Source organism: Asterias amurensis, chromosome 1 (genome assembly GCF_032118995.1).
Source record: "Asterias amurensis chromosome 1, ASM3211899v1".
NCBI classification, from domain to species: domain Eukaryota; kingdom Metazoa; phylum Echinodermata; class Asteroidea; order Forcipulatida; family Asteriidae; genus Asterias; species Asterias amurensis.
This window is the reverse complement of record NC_092648.1, coordinates 28,240,606-28,265,978: the sequence shown is the minus strand read 5'-3', so window position 1 is coordinate 28,265,978 and position 25,373 is coordinate 28,240,606. Positions and strand designations below refer to the sequence as shown.

Sequence of the window (25,373 nt, the reverse complement as noted above, 5' to 3'; positions counted from 1 at the left end):
GAGCTCACATTCATAAGCCAATGAACCATCAGAAAAGTAATTGCCTGTAATTGACCACAGAATGTGAGCGAAGAAGAATTTTGTAAATATTCATAAAATGACCACTGCTGACCGATAGTGACCACCGGCCAAAATCTGTACATGTCAAATGTAGGCTTATAGCTCGAGCCAATGAAGTTAGACCAATTGAGCTCATATTCATAAGCCAATGAACCATCAGAAAAGTAATTGCCTGTAATTGACCACAGAATGTGAGCGAAGAAGAATTTTGTAAATATTCATAAAATGACCACAGTTAACAGATAGTGACCACCGGCCAAAATCTGTCAACACCTCAAATGTAGCTCAAGCAAATGAATAATGTCTCCAGGTTAGGCTACAGTCGGGTAAGGAATGTGGGAGAAGTTCTAGCCAATGTAAATATTCATTAAATGACCACTGTTCTCTAACCACCAGATGTACATAATCTTTTTCTTTGCAAATTTTAGAAGGAATAATAACAATAGGAATTAAGCTATTAAACAACATATAAAATGAATTAAACAGCATAAACATGAATACTGTGAAAAAAGGTCTTTTTATTGCTCAAAAATACTCACAAGTACAATTCTGCTTGATAAAAACAAAAATCACAAGGGAATTTTTACACAATCTTTTTCTTTGCCAACATTTAACAATATAGGAAGCTATTAAATAAATTTAACAACATAGTTATGAATTTTTGTTTATTGTTTTAAAAAAAATGTGATAGATTAAAAAAAACAAGTTAATTAAAGTTCTTTGACTTTGTGCTGTGTGCATAATTTTGGTTAATTGGTAAACAAGTGCAGTAAAAATGTATTCTTTCAGGCTATATTTTCTTAAACTACAAACACGACATGACCAGCAATTTATACAAAATAGTTCAGTACAGTGTATAATGTCAAGAAAATGTTATATTACACTAATATAACATTATTTCTCACTAACATACAGTCCATCATAAAAAAATTTAAAAAAATTATTAAAATGTTTAATATTTAAACTATTAACTAAATATTAACTAACCATACAATTTGAGAATCAAAACATCTTTATCTAAATGAAAAAAGATTATATGTAGTAAAAAAAGTGCATGAATTATGTTATTTTAACTAATATAGACCTATTGATGGATTTTAAAATCTAAATCCCGTCTTTAAGGCAGTGGACACTATTGGTAATTGTCAAAGACTAGTCCTCACAGCTGGTGTATCTCAACATTTGCATAAAATAACAAACCTGTGCAAATTTGAGCTCAATCGGTCATCGAACTTGCGAGATAATAACGAAAGATAAATAACCCTTGCAACACGAAGTTGTGTGCGTTTAGATGGTTGATTTTGAGACCTCAAGTTCTAAACTTGAGGTCTCGAAATCAAATTCGTGGAAAATTACTTCTTTCTTGAAAACTATGGCACTTCAGAGGGAGCCGTTTCTCACAATGTTTTATACCATCAACCTCTCCCCATTACTCGTCACCAAGAAAGGTTTTATGCCAATAGTTATTTTCAGTAATTACCAATAGTGTCCACTGCCTTTAAAACCCCATAAATAAAAAATAAAAAATACTATTGAACTATACTGGTGTCTCAAAAAGCTTATCATTATTGTAAAAGGCTTGAAACTGCCTGTTCTGAGATCAGAGTACTCGTCCAAAGATGCCTGTTTTCCGTAGTGTGTAAAGTTTTTCAAATTGATCATTCCTACTAAATATTTTGTTTGCATTGCTTTAAAGGGTTTGGGTACATTGTGTATTCCCTTTAATGTTTTAAAATGTTTTGCTTTTCAAATTTTATTTTAATTTCTTGCCTGTATGTAGAGTTCTCCGGTATTTTAATGTTTTTAGTTGTTCTTGTGTGTTGTTGCGGTCGGTTAATTATTTCCGTTATAATATATAGACGGATTTTGGCCGCCATATTTGATGTAACATTGGAGTCAAAATGCACCCTTGTAAGCCGTTGTAAAATGTTACCCTAGTTCTAGTGCTGCTTGTTAACTCTTTAGGGTGTCAAACATGAACAGAAAGCTACTGGGTTAAATCTACACTAGTTTCTGAGCTCAAAATAATTAAGTAAAAACAGTTTGGATGCCAAACTGGTACACATGACATCAGAGGTCGATTTCACAAAGAGTTAGGACTAGTCCTAACTAAGGACTAGTCCTACAGGAGATATACAAATCGCATGGATAGTCCTAAGTTAGGACGAGTAACTGGTCCTAACTCGAGATAAGACTAGTCCTAACTCTTTGTGAAATCCACCCCTGTACTTATAGCAAAATAGACCGTTTTATGAGAACACACTGGAGACGTCCTGGTGAAATCAGCATCTCTGAACTGTGTGAAAATTTTGGGAAGAGTAGGATCTATTGTTGGTTTGAGCTGACTGGGGTAAGGTAAACCTGGCACCCATCTTTAGGTTTCAATGTGGTCTCCAAAATGTAGCCCAGGGACTGTCCAGGAACCAGACTAAAGTTGTAATGCTGGATAAGCTTAGCCAGGAGAACACGAGCCTCAATCTGTTAAAATATAATAAGCAGGTTTTGTTTTTGTTTATCAAGTTAAGGGTTGATTAATTTTTTTTTTTAAGAAGATTTCCTCTGAGCAAATGTTGACATGATGCTTTTTCTAAGCGAAAAACATTAAAAACATGTTGAATATGCGACAGGAGGTAGTGTAATACATACATCATTGTCAAGGCTGATGGGCATAAGATAATGTTGAGATCCAGACAAAATCTGTGAACATCCTTTGACAACAATTGAATAAATTTGTTTCTCTGTGAATTTTGATTGAAACCGTTTAGAAGGAGATACTCACCAGTGCAAATTGTTGACCGATGCAGTTTCTTGGTCCAATAGAGAATGGGGTGAAAGCACCTGATGTACTGATGAGACAAAATTAAAAACATTATTACACAAAAGTTTTAGCGCATCGTCAATAGACCGATCCATTAAGCTCCGCCCCATTGTGTTTTGACCAATCACAAGCCAATGCACAACCAAAAGTCCAACACTATAAAGTCCAACATACATGCGCGTATGCTTGGCGCGAGCGGCAGAGTTGTGCAGAATGGCATTGGAGAGGCTCATGTGTTCTTGCTCACACGTGCGCCGTGGGCGGAGCCTAATGGATCGATGTACTGACCCAGTAACCTGCAAAACACCAAAGTATCTTTGTTCAACCAAACCCAACAGAGAAATCCTTTAGAAAAGGGGTTAATAAAACAATTAAGCAGGACCCACACACCAGGGCCCAATTTCATAGCGCTGCTTAACGGTAAGCAAATTTGCGTGCTTACTGTAGCAGAAAAATTTGCTTAAGCCTTAGCGTATTTCACAGGTAAGCAGAAAAATTGGGCGGCCATATTGCGTGTTTACCGCGGATTTGCATTGTGACGTCATTTATTTTCGTGCGCTAAGCACCGAAAGGTTAGCATGCCTTTTCGTGTGCTTATGGTTAGCAGCGCTATGAAATAGAAATGGCAAAGTAAGCACAAAATCGATCGCTAAGCAGCGCTATGAAATTGGGTCCAGATCTGTAAGGTTGTGTGCTTCAAAAGCTTTTATTGGTTCACAGTTAAGAAATGTATTATAAACAAGACAGCAGTGTTCACTATTGGTAGTTACTCAAAATAATTATTATCATAAAACCTTACTTGGTAACTAGTAATGGGGAGAGGTTTGATAGCATAAAACATTGTGAGAAATGGCTCCCTATGAAGTGACATAGTTTTCGAGAAATAGGTAATTCTCTGTGAATTTGATTTTGAGACCTCAGATTTAGAATTTGAGGTCTCGAAATCAAGCATCTGAAAGCACACAATTTTGTGTGACAAGGGTGTTTTTTCTTTCATTATTATCTCGCAACTTTGACGACCAATTGAGCTAAAATTTTCACATGTTTGTTATTTCATGCATATGTTAAGATACACCAAGTGAGAAGACTAGTCTTTGACAAGTGTCTATAACAATGTATAAAGGAACAGCTGAATCATCTCCACAAATACCCTTTCTCGTTCATTTTTTTCTTACAGAAAGAAACTAACGCTCCAAGGGCAACCTTGGCATTCATGCACAAAGAAAGCAGGAGATAAAGCCCTCTCTGTACCAAAGCTAAGAATTTGGATCTCCATCTCACAATTAGTCTGGTGCTCCACATCAACACCCAACTAGTTTACTTAATTCATGCTTTTAAATATGTTCATTCTTGTTTGTGTTGTTTTTTTCTGACTGGCAAAAGTGAAGACTTGGTGTGATTTGTAACTTTTGGAAAAGGTCTCAATAAAAATGATTAGTAGCATGATTTGGAGGCAGCGTTTGAATAGTGAAGCTTCAGGGACTTTACCTTTCATTGCCATGAAGAAATCGATCCGGGATAAACTCCAACGGGTTCTCCCAATATTTCGCATTCCTTCCATTGGCATAGAATGAAACCTAGAAGACAGAGGGGAATCACTTTGTTACAAAACAAATAGAGTTTGAAATATTGATTCAGGTATATTTCAGGTCTTATTTTTCCTATTTGTTTTGAAGTGTCAGTTAATAACTTTTGAAATAATAAATAAGAAGTTGAATTTGAATATATTTGGTATAAAAATATACAACTTACCCCTAGGACGGTGGATGCAGGTATCTTGGTGTTGGAGATGACACAGTCCGAGTGTGCTACCCTTTGCGTTCCAGTTGCAGGGGGACATAGACGAAGGGTCTCTTTCAAAACCTGCCACAAGAACGAGACAACTTTTTTATCACTAAAAGCCCATTATAACTCACCTCTTGCCAGTTCTGTATCCTGGTTTGCTGAAACATGGTCATGTGGGGGTCAGAAATATAGGCTAGTGCATGAAATTTGCGCTGCCGTGAACAACATGCGTGCCAAGACATCGCAGGTGAGTTCCCAAACCAGACAATATACTCAAAACTTTTGTCTATCTACAACGCTCACTCTCGCTCAACAGTGAACAGCAACTAAGTTCCTTCAGTGGTTGAATTGTTTATGGTTGAAGTGCTCATGAGTTCATTGTTAAATTATATAACTTTTGAACTGTTTTATATTTCCCTTTATGAGAGATCACCTAATATCACAAGGCTGGATGTAAGCTTGGGCGGCTCCTTCGGTTACCCGGTTCTACCCGGTTCCAAATTGAAAACCGGACGGGCGGTTCCACTCTTCTGTGGAACCGGGTACCCGCTTTTGTCGGTTCCGATTTTAAAAGACCGAGTCTCAATTATAAAAGGCTCTGTGGAGCCGATCCTGCCACCAACCGGCTCTAGAAATTGAGGCTTGATGTTGAAAGCGGTGACCGCAGATACAGTGTGCAAAGGCTTCAAGCCGACATGAGTATCAACTATCACATGTGGCTGCATTCTCAGTGCACACGCATAGGCATCTTCTACAACCACCACATGTATGCATGTACATGTCATGCATATACATGTACATGTATAGACAACACGTTGTGATTGGCTGCCGATATATCCATATTCATAAAAGCTTGCCCCATGCACAAAACACACAGTGCTGTATGTATGCATGTACAGGCATGTACAGGCATGTACAGGCATGTACACTTGTATGTACAGAGACGACACACTGCATGCACTACGGATGTACTGCACTATGGATGTACTGCACTACGGACGTACTGTACTACGGATGTACTGCCGGCTAAATCAAAGACTTGTTTAAATGCAGGGAGAATAGGTGCTCGGTGGCACGATGTCTGATTGACTTGGGGTGGGTATTCTGGTATTTTCGTTAAAAATAGATCGGCTCCAATTGTGTGTGTGTGAGCTCGGGACCGACTTCTGATTAACTTGGTTATTTTCAGTTAAAATAGATCGGCTCAATTGTGTGTGTGTGAGCTCGGGGCGGGCGGCTTATGTTTTATATTGAATTGGAACCAGATATGTCTCAGAACCGAGCTTTTTTTCGGAACCGGAACCGAGCCCCAAATTTCTGGAACCGCCCAAGCTTAGCTGGATGATGGCCCCTTCAAGTTGAGAGCTACACTTAACCTATTTGGAATATCGTCCCGAATTAACTGTCACCAGGGTACGTTGCCACTCACTCCTGGGGCTGAAAAAGGGCTACCCCTCCTTCACCGTTTGTAATGGTGTAAGCATGGGTATCATAAGCCTGGCTGGTAACACTTTTTCTGAAATCTTGATGGTAATAAGTGCCTTGCTAAAGGGCACGAGAGTCATGACAGGGTAACAAACCCACACTCTGCTGCTGACAACACCAGAGCTTGAGTGAAATGGGCATAGACTGCTCATCAGGCACGACACGCCACAAAAATTGAGGCCAAACGTAGTACGAGTAGAGAATTTAGTGGATGAAACATCTTCAAAAGTTTGTCTAATGAAGTTCACAGTTTGTAGCATCTGCTGCTATCAGTTCCCCTTTATTGGTACCAGTAGATAGCTGAAAGCGTAGTCTATTTACTGTGTCTATCTACTGTGTCAAACGCTTTACATGGCACATGGCGTGCTTATTTTTCTGTTTGACTTGCAAGATTTGAAACTTTGGTGTGAATACAATCTGGTGAGGTTTGTGGAGACACCATGCATTCAATAAAACTCTTTCTATGTTATCAGTATGCTCTGATCATCTTCAGGAATATGCTGGATTAGGCTGACAGAATGTCCTCTGAAATTTACTTACGGCAACCATGTATTCCAACTTGGACAGATCCTCATACGGGATGAACTCTTTAGTGGAGACAACGGCATCAACTTCAGTTTTCAATCTGTAATTGGGCAGTACACACCTCAGTTATTATATAGTATGAGGATCAGGTTGGATCAGTGGTTTCTTTCCGCGTCTTCCACCTTTGGGACCTGGTTCGAATCCTATCCCAGACTGTAGCCTTGCATGTGGAATGGGTTTTGAGTCCTACCTGATTTTGTGGGGTTTTCCCATTTGGGGGTTTCCTCCCACATCTAAAACACTTCTTATTGTTTCCATCCTGTAATTGGTGTTAAAATGTGTATTAATAAACTTTATTGTGTGTCTGGAAAACTGAACAAACTCAGACGAATTCCCCAAAGAACTACCAAATATGTACCAAATAGAGTAATGGATATCCTCAAATTAATTAGATTCCATCAATTTTGATATTTGTTTACATTAAAGGGGCACATTAACTTAAATAAAAAAAATTAAAAAAATACTGGTTGGAAGAATTTGGTATTAAGTGAAAATTTATAACATTTGCTTCTGGAAATTCAACCAGCAGAACATCTGGTCGCCAACACAACACTCTCTTAGGGCTGTCCATGTTCCCATTTATCATCATCATCAGTCGGCTGCACCTTACACACCTTGGTTAAGACAAGCAATTATGGTTAAGTGCCTTTTTCAAGGATAAAGTTGTCACGACCGTGATTCAAACCCACACTCGGAACTTGAGTCGGTAGACCTCTAGGCCTCGAGAAACCAATGTCACACTTAGGCCTAGTCATCATACTCCAATCTTGAAGACAATAAAGTATACACAGAAATGCAAGTATTTACCTGTACATGACTTCTGGATTCTGACAAAGATGTAACATTGTTAAGGCCAACAGGTTAGCAGTTGTCTCTTGACCTGACAAAAGAGAGAGAAGAAGTGAAAGGAACATTACAAACTGGTAAGAAAAACATCGCCTAAGATCAAAGATTTACATAAAACGTACAAGGTCTAATGAATGATGACGATAGTAGGAAACAGCCCCTTGAAATATTTCAGTCTGAAATGTCATATATAATAAGAAATAATCAAGACTGATTTCCCGTTTGGAGTTAATCGTAAATTAAAGAGTAAAAAAGTGAATTTTTGATCATCGAATCATAACAGCAGTTGAAGAAAATTAATATTTCTGATATTATGATAAATGAAGCTACTGTTTTTCCTACATTATGTGTTCTTAACTTGGGGTCTTGGTTTGATTCTGAACTTACAATGAACACCCACATCAATAAAGCTTGCTCTGCAGCCTTTTTTCATCTCCATTGTCCATAACATCAAACGCATTAGTCAATTCCTTACACAAGACTCTCTTTTAACACTAATTCATGCATTTGTGACCAGTCGTCTTGATTATTGTAATAACGTTTTGTATGGTCTGCCAAAGCCACAGATAGCTAAACTACAAAGGGTTCAAAACGCAGCTGCCAGAATTGTTACCAACACACACCGATTTGAACACATCCCACCTATAATTCATCAACTACATTGGCTGCCTGTTTCGTACAGGATTCATTTTAAAATCCTGTGGTTGACATTCAACAAAGCTCTTCATGGTCTTTCTCCATGCAGGATCTTGTTTCCATCCGGAAAGTATCTTCATACAAACTTAGGTCAGGGAATAATGGTATTTTCTTGGAGCATCCTTCTGGAAAAATGTTGACTACATTTGGTGATATAGGGCTTTTTCTGTGGCAGCCCCTAAGCTTTGGAATGCGTTACCGTTTCACAAACGTAGCGAACAGAAACTCATCTCTTTTAAATTTAATTTAAAAAACAGATAGGGTTAGAGGCGTCTGTCTCCTGAAAAGGTCAAAACATTACCGATGCCAGCAGGGATAGGCCTATGTAATAAGTAACTATTAGTTCTCTGTTGGCGGACGTATCCCCATACTTTTGTTTGGGCACTGGCCAAATTTCTAATTTAGAGGTTTCTAAATCAAATTTGTGGAAAATTACTTCTTTCTCGATAAACTACGTCACTTCAAAGGGAGCCGTTTCTCACAATGTTTTGTACTATCAACCCCTCCCCATTACTCTTTACCAATTAAGGTTTTTATGCTAATAATAATTTTGAGTAATTACCCATAGTGTCCACTTCCTTTAAAAACACCTAAGAACCAGTAAAAATTCTCACCAATTTATCAGGCCGGCTAGTTCAGTGTTCGAAAGCATCTCTATTTTATATGAAATACGGAATAATGAAAAAAAGCTGGCGGGCTAGTGAATCTTAAAATCCTTACCAGCAAGAAAGAAAGTTACAAATTCATCCACCATCTCCTCCATGTCAAGAGTTCCAGAAGAAGAAGCTTGAGACGCTTCAAGGATGAACGCAAGGATGTTGTTACCCAGCTGCTCCCCCCGACCAAGAGCGCTTAGCTGACTGGCTATGATCTCTTGTCCAGTTTTGCGCAAGACACCAATGGCATGGCGGACTTTTGCACGGTAATCACGCTCCGTTTTGGACGGGTTGTACTATAGAAGTAAACAAGACAAAAAAAGTTTTAAAACCATTTAACAAAAAGTTCAGATAAACTAATACACCAAAATCTGCTAATGATAACAAATTGAGAGGCTAATTATCCTTACTTGCAGCTAAGAGCTGAATTGCGATCGAGCTGAACAACGTGATCGTGAAGCAGAGGCATGCAGGGGCGGCTATGACCTTGGAGCACAGCCAGAGATCGAAAGTGTTTGATTTGTCCCGAGGGAGGAGAGCCAGATGGTCTGGAAAACCCTTGTGGTGTGGCACAGCAGAGAACCAACGCACAACTCAACTCATATTACGGCCCTCCCTGGGTATCGAACCAGGGTTACCTTGGTGAGAGGTGAGCGCTTTATACACAAGCCAACCATACCCCAATGATAAGAAGGGAATTTAACGAAATCAGGATCCTCCCTTTCATTATCACATTCAACAAGCCATGTTTTAACAAATTTGCATGTTACAAGAATTTTGTGCATTTTTCGTGGAATTTATGCCAAACATAGCAGTTATAAAAAATAGCAGTTATAATGAAATAATCAAGACTAATAAAAGTAAATAATATTATGCAGAGATTGAGCATAATCAGTAAGACAAGCAAACAGAATAAAATATTACTTAAGGTTCACTGAAGCAAGCACAGAGTAAAAGATGGCAATTGAAGCAAATAAAATTTTAAGAAGCAGAAACAAAGTGACTAATATAATGCAGAGACTGAGCAAAAGCAAGTGAACAAAATAAAATATTACTAAAGGTTACCTGAAGAAAAGCACAGAGAGAAAGATGACGCGTGGAACAACTGAAGGCAAATAATATTTTCAGCAGCAGAAACAAAGTAAATACCATAATATAACGCAGAGCTTTGGCAAAGGCAAGCAAAAAAAAAAAAAACACGTGAAGCAACTGAAGGCAAATGAGAGTTTTCAGGCGATGACACGCGATGAAGCAACTTAAGCGGCAGAAACAACAACGGGTACTCTCCTCTTCCCAGGAGCGAAACGGTACTTGATGCCTTCCTGGTAGGCTTTGACAACCTGTCCAGACCACCTCCTTTTTCCTGTTTTCGTTAAGATCCATCTTGGTCAGGTCATCATAATATAACGCAGAGCTTTGGCAAAGGCAAGCAAAAAAAAAAAAAACACGTGAAGCAACTGAAGGCAAATGAGAGTTTTCAGGCGATGACACGTGACACTCTTCCCAGGAGCGAAACGGTACTTGATGCCTTCCTGGTAGGCTTTGACAACCTGTCCAGACCACCTCCTTTTTCCTGTTTTCGTTAAGATCCATCTTGGTCAGGTCATCATAATATAACGCAGAGCTTTGGCAAAGGCAAGCAAAAAAAAAAAAAACACGTGAAGCAACTGAAGGCAAATGAGAGTTTTCAGGCGATGACACGCGATGAAGCAACTTAAGCGGCAGAAACAACAACGGGTACTCTCCTCTTCCCAGGAGCGAAACGGTACTTGATGCCTTCCTGGTAGGCTTTGACAACCTGTCCAGACCACCTCCTTTTTCCTGTTTTCGTTAAGATCCATCTTGGTCAGGTCATCTGTGTAGTAGGAATTTCTGCCGGACTGTGACCCTGGAATCAATTGGGCATCATCAGTAGGGCGATGTTGGACCTTAAAATCCTATTCATACCTCAGACAGTTTTGCTATGCCTGTTGGTGGAGAGCGCGTCACGTGGGTGTGTATAAACTCTAGATTATGACCAGTAAAAAGTGTTGAAACGTGGGTGTGACACGCGAGCTTGCACCTGTGCTTATAAGACCATTTCTTCATTCCAATTGGTCGAGAGCAACGGCTGGGACAGTTGTGCCACATCACGCGATACGCGCGATGCGCACAGCATTCCCTTATGAGGAGTTGTTTACCCGAGGGCCTTACCATTTCATAGCTGGAGGGGTGTTGTGTTGAAAAACATCATTGAACAATTACAGTTTGTGCATTAATTTGACTTTTTTACCAAAAAGTGTTGATGTCTTTTGACCAAAAAGGTGTTTATGAATGGGAATCAAAGTGTGCTGAAACGGTTTTCAACTAGTGGTTTAAACCCGCCGAGGCCTGGTTCTTGATAATTTACCTCGACTTCATCTCAGTAAAATGATCAACGAACCTTGCTCGTTGGGTTTAAACCATTAGTTGAAAACCTCTTCACCACACATTGATTCCCTTATTTGGGACCTAATGTCGACCATATAAATTTCATTAGGTTCTCTGCCAGTGCTAAACAGTCCTCTTTTGGTCTTTATTGCCACTGCTGGGAATTACAAAAAGTCAAAAGTTCTGTAATGTCAAATTACATTAAGGCAGAACTTGTTACGCGAGTTATCTGTAGGACATTGCATAGTATGGAAATATTGACTGCTATGAGGGGCACTAAAATTATAGGCCCAAGGTGATGTTAAAACCATGACTATGCCCGAAGCGAAGCTGAGGGCATAGCCATGGTTTTGACATCACCGAGGGCCTATAATTTGAACTGTTCTCTGATTTTTAAGCAGTCAATATTTCTTTTATATACCGAATAAAGATTCTTTTAATCAACAACACTCTGACTATACGGTGAAAGGTCGTCTGTGCGAAGAAAGGTCGCGCAGTGACACGGAACGCTAGTCGTACATTATACATATCATAGTTGCACTATTTTCAGAGCGGGCATAGTCAATTGACTATGCCCCGGGCACAGTCACTATGACGTCATATTGATAGAAAAAGGGGGGCATAGCTATTTCCATGACTCCATTTGTAACCAATCAGATTAGAGGATTCTATACATGAGGTATATAATTTGAACTAGCTACTGCTAAATTTGAGTTATTGTCAGCTTCAGAAACATGATTTACTGCAATGTCACCCAAGATCACAATTTCCAAGTGCAAAGTGGCGGGTGAGTTGTCGTAATTAGAAACAGGGCATTACAGGTATTTTGTTTATGCTGAATGAGCCTTTGCTGTTTTTTTTGCAGAATGCATACACCATACACAGTTGATGATGATGGAAAAAAAAGCTGACCACAGATAAGTCAGTGAAGCATTGGTCTAGCAAGAAATGGAGAGAATAAAAAAGACCATCTTCGACAAAAGCAGATCAGGTCTTTCATCTTGCATTCCAAGCCATTAATACGCGAACCCTGAAACTCTACTGTTTCATTGATATTAGCTTCTTTAGTGTCAATATGATTACGTAATTCCACCTGCCCTTAGTATGAATATCAGTTAGTAACTGGCAAAAAGCTTCTAAATGTCTCACGTTTGGTGTCGAAAATCCGACGCAGTTGATGTGTAGCCTGTAGGGGTGATGCAAGTGGAAGCTTCGCTTCACACACTGATTCTGTTGATTTTCTCAACATGGCTGGAATGATACTCTTTCAAATTGATCACAGAGCAGGAGCAAAATATAATAGCCTTTTGACGTTTACCGGTAGATGTCAAATTAGCAGGTGGAAATGTAGGATTTTTCTTTGTCAGTCAGACACGTCTTGTTTACTCAATGGCCATTTTGAGAAATGTTCTTCAAGAAAGGATTGTTATTATTTTTTATATACTTCTAGTAATGAAACCAAGAATGCCTCATGAGTGAACTTAATCACTGAAGCACGCAAGCCAGAGGAAATCTATCAAAAAGGGTGCTTGCTGTGTGAGCCAGATTCACCAAAATTAACTTCTACGACAAGTGTTTTCTGGGGTCTTTTTTAATGTGCACTATTCCAGTAGTCAGGACCTACATCTCTAATCTCCTTAATGAAGGACAAAGCAATTATGGTAAAGTATCTTGCTCAAGGACACAAGTATCGCAACAAAGGACTTGAACCCACACGTTGCAGGTCAGGAACACCAGAGCTTTACCATGATTATCCATTCCAAATTATCAAGTTTTGTAATTTCCTAAATAATGTTCTGTTAATTTTCCTTTTTGTTATCAACTCTCAATATGTATTTATGGCTGCATAGCAAACAAATTTTTTCAAAACAGTTTAATTACAAACAATCATTGTGTTATTTTTGCTGTTTGCACTATACCTTTCACCGTACCTTAATTTCAATAATCAATATTGTTATTGTTATAAACTAAAACCTATTAATTTACATTATAAAGGGTCCAGGCTCTGTACAAGCCTAGGCTTTTTCCTGGTGCCCTCCTCTTATCACTCGTTGTTCTTATTTCTTGTATGTTTCATGATTATTTATTGTGATATTTGGAAATAATAAAACAAACAAACAAACAAAGCTTGAGTCTGGTGCTCTTTACTGCTCGGCCACAACACGCCATGAAATGATAAAGACCAAGAAGGTGTTAGAATTCTCTGTACCTTGTTCCATGGATTTGCAAACTGCTTTTCCAAGCCTTTCATGGCAATGTTGAACTCCTTATTAAACGATGTTATCTTCTCAGGATCAAACTGATGGAAATTTACTCCGAAGGCAACCTAAGAAAACAAAAGTTAACAAAAATGAAAAATGTGAAAGTATATGAGTTATTTGCGTGTTTACGCAAATGTCAAGTCGTGAACTTTGATGAATTTCGTTTGAAATGTTTTCAATCAATATGAAAAACGAGTCATATGACCATAAATAGATTTTAATGTCAAAAAAAGTATCTTTTTCAATACCCTTATCCAGCGCTTTTCTGAAAGGTTCACAAACAGCTCTGTTACGTAATCACTCCAGTTACGTCACAGTTGGGAGCTCCAATTTGTGTAGCCGCTTTGTTGGGTCACATAAAGTATGAAAATTGCTCATTGACAATTACCAAAGTTGACAACTGGTTTAAAGTTCAAAGCCTGATGCATACCTTTGCAATAATGTCAATGGTTGCCTTGCTCAGCTGGTCCAAGAGATGCACATTCTTCTTGCCATCTGCACTAGCACTCAGGTGCTCAACCAGCAGGTCCGAGCTTGCGTTGAACTGACTAATACAAGTCTTCAGGTAGCTGTGGAGGTGAATGTTTTCATAGATTACCGCTTTTATAGATTGCTACCTAGCAAAAGTAGGATAACAGTCACTAATTGTACGCTTTGTCAGCTTTATTTGATAATGCTTTCAATCAGACAAAAGTGCTTATGGAAAATTAGCAGGGTACCTGAGCAAGCTGTACACACTAATGGTATTTTGCTTGGTTACTAGTTTTTGTTTCTCAAGATTTGCCTGTGCTTAGCTGTTTTATGAATGTTATTCTGTGCTAAGCCATTTACACATTACCTTCGACTGAATGCAGGGTTGAATATGTCTCGTCGTTTGGCCCACATCGCATGATCTGGTTCCGTCAAAAGCCCATAGCCAAGAAACCGTGCACCATAGACCTTAGAAATATCATTATAGGTCCAACCTTTTGAGTATAGTCGATTACCCGCCACAAGTATATCCTATTAAAAAAAAAAAACCAAGGGATCAGTCTCCCATTTTGGTAGACGACTGGAATCCTGACACTAAAGACAATGTCCACAGGTTTCAATTAATCTTACCTGGTTTGAAGATGATGATGGTACAAAACGTCCAATGTTACTTACTGAGGTGCTATAGTTCTTGAGAAGTGTATAAAACAAGTCATGAAAATTTTTACGTCCTAGCGAGATGCAAACTATTTTAGCATGTGAAACGTATTTTCGTGACATTGTTTTACTCATTTCTCAAAAACTACAGCACCTCAGCGAGTGATATTTTAAGGGAAGCCTTGGAACTCTTTGTCTGTACAATAAATTCCTATTGTCCCCTCACTTATCATGCCAAATGTCAGGTGTTGGTCAGTTAACCATTGAAGGTCTCCCGAAAAAAAATAAGAAGAAAACAACCCTTATGGGGCCCAAGGTAAAGTCTACTGGAAAAATAAAACAAAGGAAAATAGGGTTCGCTCGATTTAAAAGTAAAGGTAGGTACGAAACGGTTTGCCATATACCGTTTATCTGTTTATTCGCATTTCTTTAGTCGTACTTATTTGAATCCTAGGTGAGCGAAATTGATTGCCTCTTTACGAAATTGAAAATTACTAAATCAGCAAAATCTCTAGTCGAACCAGCTTTGCTAAACTGAATGATGATTGTGTGTCATGAAAAAGAATGAGTGTGCTAGGAACTTGAATGCCTCAAAACGAAATTAAATGACCGAATTCTGAATTTGAAACGCAGTAAAAACCGGAAAGGCAAAATAGCTTTAATGTGAACACATGAAAATTAAATTGGCTGTTCATTTGCCGAATGTGACCGAGAAAACCTATAGTCAATTCTTTGTTCAACCCCAGAAATCAAAACCTATATTGCTATTATTATAATATATAGACAGAAGGACAAACAATATTGCCTTCTGTGGGGCATACCTTAATAGCCCGAACATCATAGAAAAACACAAAGCACTGATGGAGGAACCAAACCACAACCACATCACCAAACTGGTCTCCCCTGGAGAAAAAGAAAAACAAAAACAGAGGTCATTTAAAGGCAGTGGACACCATTGGTAATTGTCAAAATCCAGTCTTCTCACTTGGTGTATCTCAACATGTACATAAAATAACAAACCAATGAAAATTTGAGCTTGATTGGTCATCGAAGTTGTGAGATAACTATTAAAGAAAAAAACACCCTTGTCACACGAAGTTGTGTACTTTCAAATGCTTGATTTCGAGACCTCAAGTGCTAAACTCGAGGTCTCAAAATCAACTTCGTGGAAAATTACTTCTTTCTTGAAAACTACATCACTTCAGAGGGAGCCGTTTCTCACAAGGTCTTATACCATCAACCTCTCCCTATTACTAGTTACCAAGTAAGGTTTTATGCTAATAATTATTTTGAGTAATTACCAATAGTGTCCACTGCCTTTAAAACTATAAATGATAATTACCTCAATAACAATAACAACAGTAACAACAATTACAACAACAGTAACAACAATTACAACAACAATTACAACAACAACAACAATTACAACAACAACAACAATTACAACAACAACAACAATTACAACAACAACAACAATTACAACAACAATTACAACAACAATTACAACAATTACAACAACAACAACAATTACAACAACAACAACAATTACAACAACAACAACAATTACAACAACAACAACAATTACAACAACAACTACAACAACAACAACAATTACAACAACAACAACTACAACAACAACAACAATTACAACAACAACAACAACAACAACAGCAGCAGCAGCAGCAGCAGCAGCAGCAGCAGCAGCAGCAGCAGCAGCAGCAGCAGCAGCAGCAGCAGCAGCAGCAGCAGCAGCAGCAGCAGCAGCAGCAGCAGCAGCAGCAACAGCAGCAGCAGCAGCAACAGCAACAGCAACAGCAACAGCAACAGCAACAGCAACAGCAACAGCAACAGCAACAGCAACAGCAACAACAACAACAACAACAACAACAACAACAACAACAACAATAATAATAATAATAATAATAATAATAATAATAATAATAAATTCTTATATAGCGCATTTCACAATAAACCGTATCAATGCGCTTTACATAAGTCCCCTGGTCATTGGGCCAATAAACTTCCCTTTAATCTTTCTCAGCTCCCATTAGGGAGTATACAGCCCCGAGCTGCCGTGGCGCTCCGAAAGCTTTTCATTCACAATATCAACCTCTACCCTCGCAGGTACCCATTTATACCCCTGGGTGAAGAGAAGCAATTATAGTAAAGTATCTTACTCAAGGACACAAGTGTCACGACCGGGATTCGAACTTACACTCCGGTGAATCAGCACCAGAACTTGAATTCGATGCTCTTAACCACTCGGCCGCGACACTCTACTCAGAAAAATAGTTGTTAGTGTCTTTGTTAGAGAACTCACCAGTCCTTCAAGGCATCTTCATCCAGTTTTCCCTTCTCAGAGTATTCCTGGATATCTTGAATGTTTCCCAAGAAAAAGCTTGAAGAAAAAGAAAACAGTAAATAAACTGCAAAGTAGTAGTTGAGTATTAATATAGAGACATGGCGTAGTAGACAAATATTGACTGGTTCGAGTGCTATGGTTAAAACTCTGACTCCCTCGGTGATCCCCGGACATATGTGACGCGCTCTAATACCCTGTTCACACAGCCCTACGACCTTACGAAGACCATGCCAATCACTGTGCTCTCAAAAATGTATCAAATCGGGACACTATCGCCGTCAAAATCAAGCAAAAACGCAAATTAAAGACTGCACGCAACATTTTCAATTCAATACATTTATTTTGAACAAAAGTACTGTTCTACATCAACACTGTTGCTGACTCGCTGTCACTATGATTACACCTAGATCGATGCGGATCTAGTAGTTTTCTACTTTGAAATGACTGCCGACAGTGCTGCGATCTCACCACGATGCTACCACACTGCTTGAGCGATAATGGCGTTCCCACTACGACTTTTCCCCGCTCATTGTTGGCTACAACCCGGCGGGGAGAGAATGCAGCTTCCCGACCTGGGGGACCTCAACCCGACCAAACCAAGCCCATGGAGATCCTCCCAAGTTTGGCCCATGATTGGTCCGCGATTGGTGCGCCACACTCTCGACCACTTTTCCACCATGGTAGAAGCGCTGTCTATATGTGAACAGGGTATTAACCAACGAAAAGGCAGAAGTTTTGTAAGGGGTGTTATAATACGTTATCTAGCAGGGATAAGAATTGACGTATGTGAAACTTCCTGAAAAGTGGCTCACTGGCCAATGGTCATTCTTTTTCTATGACCCAGAATCTCACAGGAAGCTAACAGAGGAAGCTCACAGAGTCTGTGCATCAACAGACAGACACAACTACAGGGTAGGACACAATGGGACTATTGTTCTCTCTTTGGTGGCCGCTTTCTCTCTAAACAATTTGCGTGTATTGTTAGGTTTTGTTTCCTCCCTTAATTTATTGTTCATTTTACTGTTTTTTAATGTTTAATAATTTTGTCCATCCTGTAATTGGCGCTTGCACTGTCCAATGTTGAATAAAATAAAAAGTAAAAATAATAATAATACTATAATAAAATAAAGCTCAAGGAGATTTTGACAAAATTTTGGGGAAAATGTTGAGAAATCACATGTCTGATTTTGGATTTTTATAATCAGTAAATAAATAATAAGTAACTAATCAGACTTAAAATATTCAATGACGTTTTTACTAACCCTGTGGGCCCAACTATAAAACCCTAATACTAACCTTCTCCTCTTGGGGCCTGGGATATGACTGTATTTGGAATGTCTGTAATGCAGAAACAACACCGAAGCAACGAACGCAATAAGACAAACCAAGAACACTGACCCAAACGTCATCACAAGCAACTCACTAATTGATGCCATTGCTGAGCTGAAAAGAAAAATGACAATATAAAGAGCTGTTATCTAATGGGAAGGGAATGACTGCAAAGGTACATCCTCTTTAGATAAACATTTGTGTGACGCACAACTCTTGTAAAATGTAGACAAATTGTTAAAGGCAGTGGACACTATTGGTAATTACTCAAAATAATTACTAGCATAAAACCTTTCTTGGTGACAAGTAATGGGGAGAGGTTGGTGGTTTAAAACATTGTGAGAAACAGCTCCCTCTGAAGTGCCATAGTTTTGGAGAAAGAAGTAATTTTCCACGAATTTGATTTCGAGACCTCAAGTTTAGAACTTGAGGTCTCGAAATCAACCATCTAAACGCACACAACTTCGTGTGACAAGGGTGTTTTCTTCTTTCATTATTATCTCGCAACTTTGATGACCGATTGAGCTCAAATTTTCACAGGTTTGTTATTTTATGCATTGTTGAGATACACCAACTGTGAAGGCTAGTCTTTGACAATTACCAATAGTGTCCACTGCCTTTAAATGTCTATCGCAGAGAGAGCATTCCAACTCTCTTCCCCATTCCCGCAACACTGGCAGTATAGTAGTCAGCCAGTAGCCACTAGCTTCGGGAGAGCAGTATTTGATCGCAGAAACTTGATCTTCATTATGCAGACTATCTCACTGGGACAGAACATTAACTTGTCCACAAGTGTAGTAAAATGCCTTTTGCACAGTGGACAATATTTTGATCTATTCTAGGGGATGTATCTGTGCTGGGCAGCACAATTTATTTTGCTCGGAGTGCTGGGTGCAAAATTGTGAGTCCTGGGCAGACCCGCCCATAACCGCCCACCGTTGCTACAATACTGCTTGGTGCCCTTGCCCTCAAAAACAAAGCATCGATCGGGTCTAGTCAGGCATTCAAATTTTATCTAGGCCCTATTCCAAACAAAAGTAAATCAATGGCTAAAACTATGTCAGACAACTGGGTATACACTAGTGCTGGGTCGTCCCACTATTTAGTGCAACTTGATGTTTTTTCGACAATTTAAGACAACAAGTGAAAAATACCTTCAAATTGGTGTTTATTTTCCAAGATGCTGAATTCACCTTAAACTGATTGGCATGTTTAGACCTATTTATATATATTTTTCACAGAGAAACCCTGTTAGTGTTATCTTGTAAAATAAATAATGCTTTCTTCAACCGTAGAATTGGCAGAAATGGTTACTGCACTTGTATGTGTGGATCACTCCCTTCTATGGCCACACCTCTGAGCCAGACCTGGAGCCGATACCACAAAAAGCCAAGATTGTTCGTAATCGTAGTTGCTAAGTTTAGTGTTATGTCACAACACAAATAACATACCGGTACTGACAATTTGTCTCGTGATGGATTTTTAGTGCTTTGTGAAAGCAACCCCAGGACCTTGCTCTGTATGGCTTCTAGTGCAAAATTGTTTGTTTGCCATCTGAAGTATTCAACCCTTCCTTGCTTGTGTGACCAGACAGAGGAAAACTCATTGTATATATTCATAAGTTAGTGTCCCTCAATGTTAACATTTCCTCTTTAAGTTTTTCTAGTACCCCTGCAGTTAAAGCTCTTGCATTGGTAGTGTGGTGGATACCCATCTGGTATACTTTACATGGTATTCAGATAGCAAACTGGCAGCGCAAGGGTATCACTCCACACATATCCACTTTTTTATGTGTTCTCTCATCACAAGTTTTTTTCCTACTTTGTCTACTTTTGATTGTTTTGCCAGCTTCAACTTTTTAAACTGCTATAGACTGTTTAAAATCCATGTTTCTTTGGTTTTGAGTTTTCAATTGTTTTCACTCGTTTTTCTTTGTTAAAAGTTCAAAAAGATTAACCTCGAAAGTTCAAAACAAAATTACTATCTGTTAGATTGAGTTTCATTCTGCTTTAGTCACTAGATGGATCACGTGAGGTGGTTACTATTTGGGATTCTATGGTGCACAAATATGGGGAAAACATTAAAATATTTTAAATGAAAATGACAACAATTTTTTTTATTTATTTACTGCATAACTGTTATAAGTTCCGATAAGCGTAATAAATATTAAGTCTACATTTAAGAGAAAATATCATAGATTGGTTTCTTATCTCCTGAAACCAAACATTACTGGTCTTAATGTGTTAATGTTAAAAAATTGGATAGATGATTTGAAAAAAAAAAAATTAGTTTTTGATTGTGAACAATTTTCCTGTTATCCTACTGAAAACACATGACACCAGGATATGTTTGCATACTTCATATTAACAAAAGAAGGTAATTAGGGCATCGGTTGATATAACTTATAAGGCATCATTATTATTTTTTTCCCAATTCAAAGAAAAAGGCATAATAGCATGAAAACGAACTGATAAGGGGAGGATACCCAACCCAACCCCTCTGCCGATCGGTTTGCACCGTGATCTTGGGTGGACTCTTTTCTTGTGGACTTGGTTTGAGGTAATCCTACCTCCATGGGGGATGATGGTTTGAGGAAGGAATTCCAAGAAATTTTTCAGATATTTTTCCGTATGGCTTTTCAGATACTTTTTCACTCGTTTTTACAAAAAGGGATATATCAATCAGGTAAATTAGATACTATATTATTTTATTTCGAATGAAAAAGTGGTGGCGCCATACGGAAACTTTTCAAATTTTTCACCACTATTTGCACTGCCCTGACGTCCTACCCTCCCCCAACCATGCCCCAACAAGGGGAGTTAGTTGGCTACTACCTCCCATTATTAGTTTACTCCTTGCTCTATGCTTTTCACTTACCCTCCTAAATCCTCCTGACAAACAAACAATCCAGGCAGGTTGGCCAAAAAAGCATGAAAAAAGTGACTTGGAAAAAACTACCTCCGTGGATTTTTTACACCTGTTCTTTATCGCCCGCTGTCTCAGTCAGTAACTATGGAGTATGGCGTGTCAAACGTTGCATTATTCGATAATGTACAATATATGTGCGATGTTTCTCATATATATGCGATAATTGTCACATATGTGCGATATTCATTTGATGTATGCAATAAATGTAATATATATGCAACAAATGTAATATATATGCAATAAATGTAATATATATGCAATAAATGTAATATATATGCGATAAATTGTAATATATGTGCGATAAATTGTAATATATGTGCGATAAATTGTAATATATGTGCGATAAATTGTAATATATGTGCGATAAATTGTAATATATGTGCGATAAATTGTAATATGTGCGATAAATTGTAATATATGTGCGATAAATTGTAATATATGTGCAATAATTTGCAATATATGTGCGATAATTTGCAATATATATGCGATAATTTTTAATATATGTTTGATAATTTTGTAGTATATTATATGCGATCATTTGTATGCGATGTTTTGTGACGGTATACATATGCGATAATTTAATATACATGTGCGATGTTCGTTCTTATATATGTGCGAAAGTGGAATTGTGGGATATAGTATGGCTTCCTGTCCACTTGATCCCCGTATCCGTAATGTTTTAGATCGGGCCAGACTATACTCTGGACGGTATAGTATGGTTCCTATGGTTCAATGAGATTGGCGTAGGGTTTATAGTTATGGTCAGGGTACGAGACTCGAGCAGCGTATTTCCGAAATAGCCAGCCAGCCGCGTATTCGGATAATAGAACACATACAGTACAGGGAGGTGACAAAATATTGCATTTTGCTCAAATCTTAAGGTGAAGATCTGTTTTACTCGAACGAATTCTGCAATATTAGCATAGTTTAGAATTGTTAATTGATAATATGTCAATTTCATAGCTTCACATGATTAAAAAATAATTTATAAAAAGTGAAAAACATTAACAAAACGTCAAAAAATGACCCGCAAACAAAAAGGCAAACATTTTTATTTTGTTTTTTTTTGTATTTTTTAATATTTCAAAAAATCATCACTGTGAAATACAAAACCATAACTTGAAAAGAATTTATACCCTTCGTTAAAACAAAACATTTAATTTGTAATCCAGAACTTTCAAGACTAATATAGTGGGCGTATCAAATTTTGGAGCTGGGTAAATTTGGTTCACTATCTAGTGGTTAATTAACCACAGTTATTCTGACGCCATTGTCAATGTACATTCCGCCCAATTACATAGACGGTGGACTTAAACACAATTTGAAAAGAATTTGAACCCTTCGTTAAGACAAAAAGTTGCTTTCTTGTTCCAGAATCTTGAAGGAAGATAGACTGGACGTATCAAATTTTGAGCTGGCTAAATTGGTCAACTATTATTGATTCTGCAATAAAAAGAAAATGTTTGTCTTATCAATTACTAAATTAATTGTTTTATTGTTCGTAAGCATATATTTTTATGTTTGAAAGAAAAACACTTCTATTTCCAGGTGACTTTAAATTGTACAACAGTTAAAGTTAGTAAATGACCGAGCTATATCTGAAACACTCATGATTGATTATTTTTGATTGTTGTCAATAAAATTTAAAAGTTCTTGTGCTATAAAAATTCAACTGTGTCTTGTTTGCAAAATCATTTTTCAAATTTTTGGAATCTTAGTCACCACATTTATAGTTATGTCAGCCGCGAGCAAAAGGTGGTGACACCCTTCGATAAGACAAACATTTTCTTTAAACATTTTCTTTTTATTGCAGAATCAATAATAGTTGACCAATTTAGCCAGCTCAAAATTTGATACGTCCAGTCTATTTTCCTTCAAGATTCTGGAACAAGAAAGCAACTTTTTGTCTTAACGAAGGGTTCAAATTCTTTTCAAATTGTGTTTAAGTCCACCGTCTATGTAATTGGGCGGAATGTACATTGACAATGGCGTCAGAATAACTGTGGTTAATTAACCACTAGATAGTGAACCAAATTTACCCAGCCCCAAAATTTGATACGCCCACTAAATTAGTCTTGAAAGTTCTGGATTACAAATTAAATGTTTTGTTTTAACGAAGGGTATAAATTCTTTTCAAGTTATGGTTTTGTATTTCACAGTGATGTTTTTTTGACATATTAAAAAATGCAAAAAATACGAAATAACAATTTTTGCCTTTTTGTTTGCGGGTCATCTTTTGACGTTTTGTTAATGTTTTTCACTTTTTATAAATTATTTTTTAATCATGTGAAGCTATGAAATTGACATATTATCAATTAACATATCTAAATTATGCTAATATTGCAGAATTCGTTCGAGTAAAACAGATCTTCACCTTCAGATTTGAGCAAAATGCAACATTTTGTCACCTCCCTGTACTGTATGTGTTCTATTATCCGAATACGCGCCTGGCTGGCTATTTCGGAAATACGCTGCTCGAGTCTCGTACCCTGACCATCACTATAAACCCTACGCCAATCTCATTTAACCATAGGAACCATACTATACCGTTCAGAGTATAGTCTGGCCCGATCTAAAACATTACGGATACGCGGGGATCAAGTAGACAGGAAGCCATACTATATCCCACAATTCCGTTTTCGCACATATATAAGAACGAACATCGCACATGTATATTAAATTATCGCATATGTATACCGTCACAAAACATCGCATACAAATGATCGCATATAATATACTACAAAATTATCAAACATAATATTAAAAATTATCGCATATATATTGCAAATTATCGCACATATATTGCAAATTATTGCACATATATTACAATTTATCGCACATATATTACAATTTATCGCACATATATTACAATTTATCGCACATATATTACAATTTATCGCACATATATTACAATTTATCGCACATATATTACAATTTATCGCACATATATTACAATTTATCGCACATATATTACAATTTATCGCACATATATTACAATTTATCGCACATATATTACAATTTATCGCACATATATTACAATTTATTGCATATATGTTACATTTATTGCATATATTACATTTATTGCATATATATTTATACATTTATTACATACATTAAATGAATATCGCACATATGTGACAATTATCGCATATATATGAGAAACATCGCACATATATTGTACATTATCGAATAATGCAACGTTTGACACGCCATAATGGAGTCCTTGTCACTGTCTACTCATATAGGCCTTATATAATAGTTTGATGGGTGATCATGTGAGTGTGAGACTGAAAAGTCAATACAGTGACGCCATACTCACGTGAGTCTTTACTTTGTGTTGGTTTATTGAGGCGCTCTATTGATGTTGAGAATGTGCGCACGGACTGAGGAGAGCAGAGCCGTCTGCTCACCTGCTCTTTTTAGGGCGCCCTCACTAGTCTTGAAAGTGTTTCGTGGAAGAAGTAGGCCGAGGGCGAAATTTTTTTTCAAGGATGGTAAAGGCCAATAGATTTGCATACACGCTCCCATTGGCTGCCACGCACTTGACGCTGAATTATTCATCAGTGGGAATTCATCGACTGTGCAAGTCTCGCGCAGATTTGAACTTCCGGGACCATTGTGGTCCCAACCTTATGGAGTTTTACGTTGGGGGAATTTTGTTTCGTCCATTACTTTAGTTTAATATAGTTTATAACCATAAAAATGACATATGTTGTTAAAAATATAATACTTATTAACAACATATGTAAAAGTAAAAATAAAGTCAACATAATAACGCAGAAAAACCGATATTTAAACTTGACCTCAGGTCAGGTTATTTGTAAAAAATTAAGAATTGTGCCCATCTCCGATCACGAAACTTACGCAGACGCTTGTTTTGGTTGCGCGGGGTTGAAAACCTTTTCATTGGTCGCTTAGGCGTCGGCTTCCTCTTTAAAATGCTTCACGCGTTTATCTAACGCCCTTGCGACCATCGTGCGTCCGCGTATAAACCAGCTTTCCGTAGTTTCACATTTGGGCGTAGA

At 37.8% G+C, this 25,373-nt stretch overlaps 1 protein-coding gene across 2 annotated transcripts; it reads right to left on the bottom strand.

Moving 5' to 3' along the window:
- Positions 1-558: 558 nt before the first annotated feature.
- On the bottom strand, positions 559-24,761 carry LOC139935547 (cholesterol 24-hydroxylase-like). Of its 2 annotated transcripts, none has more exons than XM_071930120.1 (14): positions 24,668-24,761; positions 18,388-18,534; positions 17,050-17,127; positions 15,551-15,632; positions 14,440-14,603; positions 14,032-14,170; positions 13,550-13,666; positions 8,996-9,227; positions 7,541-7,613; positions 6,689-6,773; positions 4,631-4,741; positions 4,367-4,455; positions 2,840-2,906; positions 559-2,538 (listed from the first exon to the last, which is right to left on the bottom strand). In XM_071930120.1, exons 2-14 carry the CDS (start codon positions 18,525-18,527, stop codon positions 2,386-2,388), a joined length of 1,530 nt encoding a protein of 509 aa, XP_071786221.1. In that variant the 5' UTR covers positions 18,528-18,534; positions 24,668-24,761; the 3' UTR covers positions 559-2,385. The 2 variants fall into 2 exon arrangements, with proteins under 2 accessions (XP_071786221.1, XP_071786220.1); XM_071930119.1 differs by lacking the exon at positions 24,668-24,761 and adding an exon at positions 21,298-21,433.
- Between the last annotated feature and the right edge of the window lie 612 nt (positions 24,762-25,373).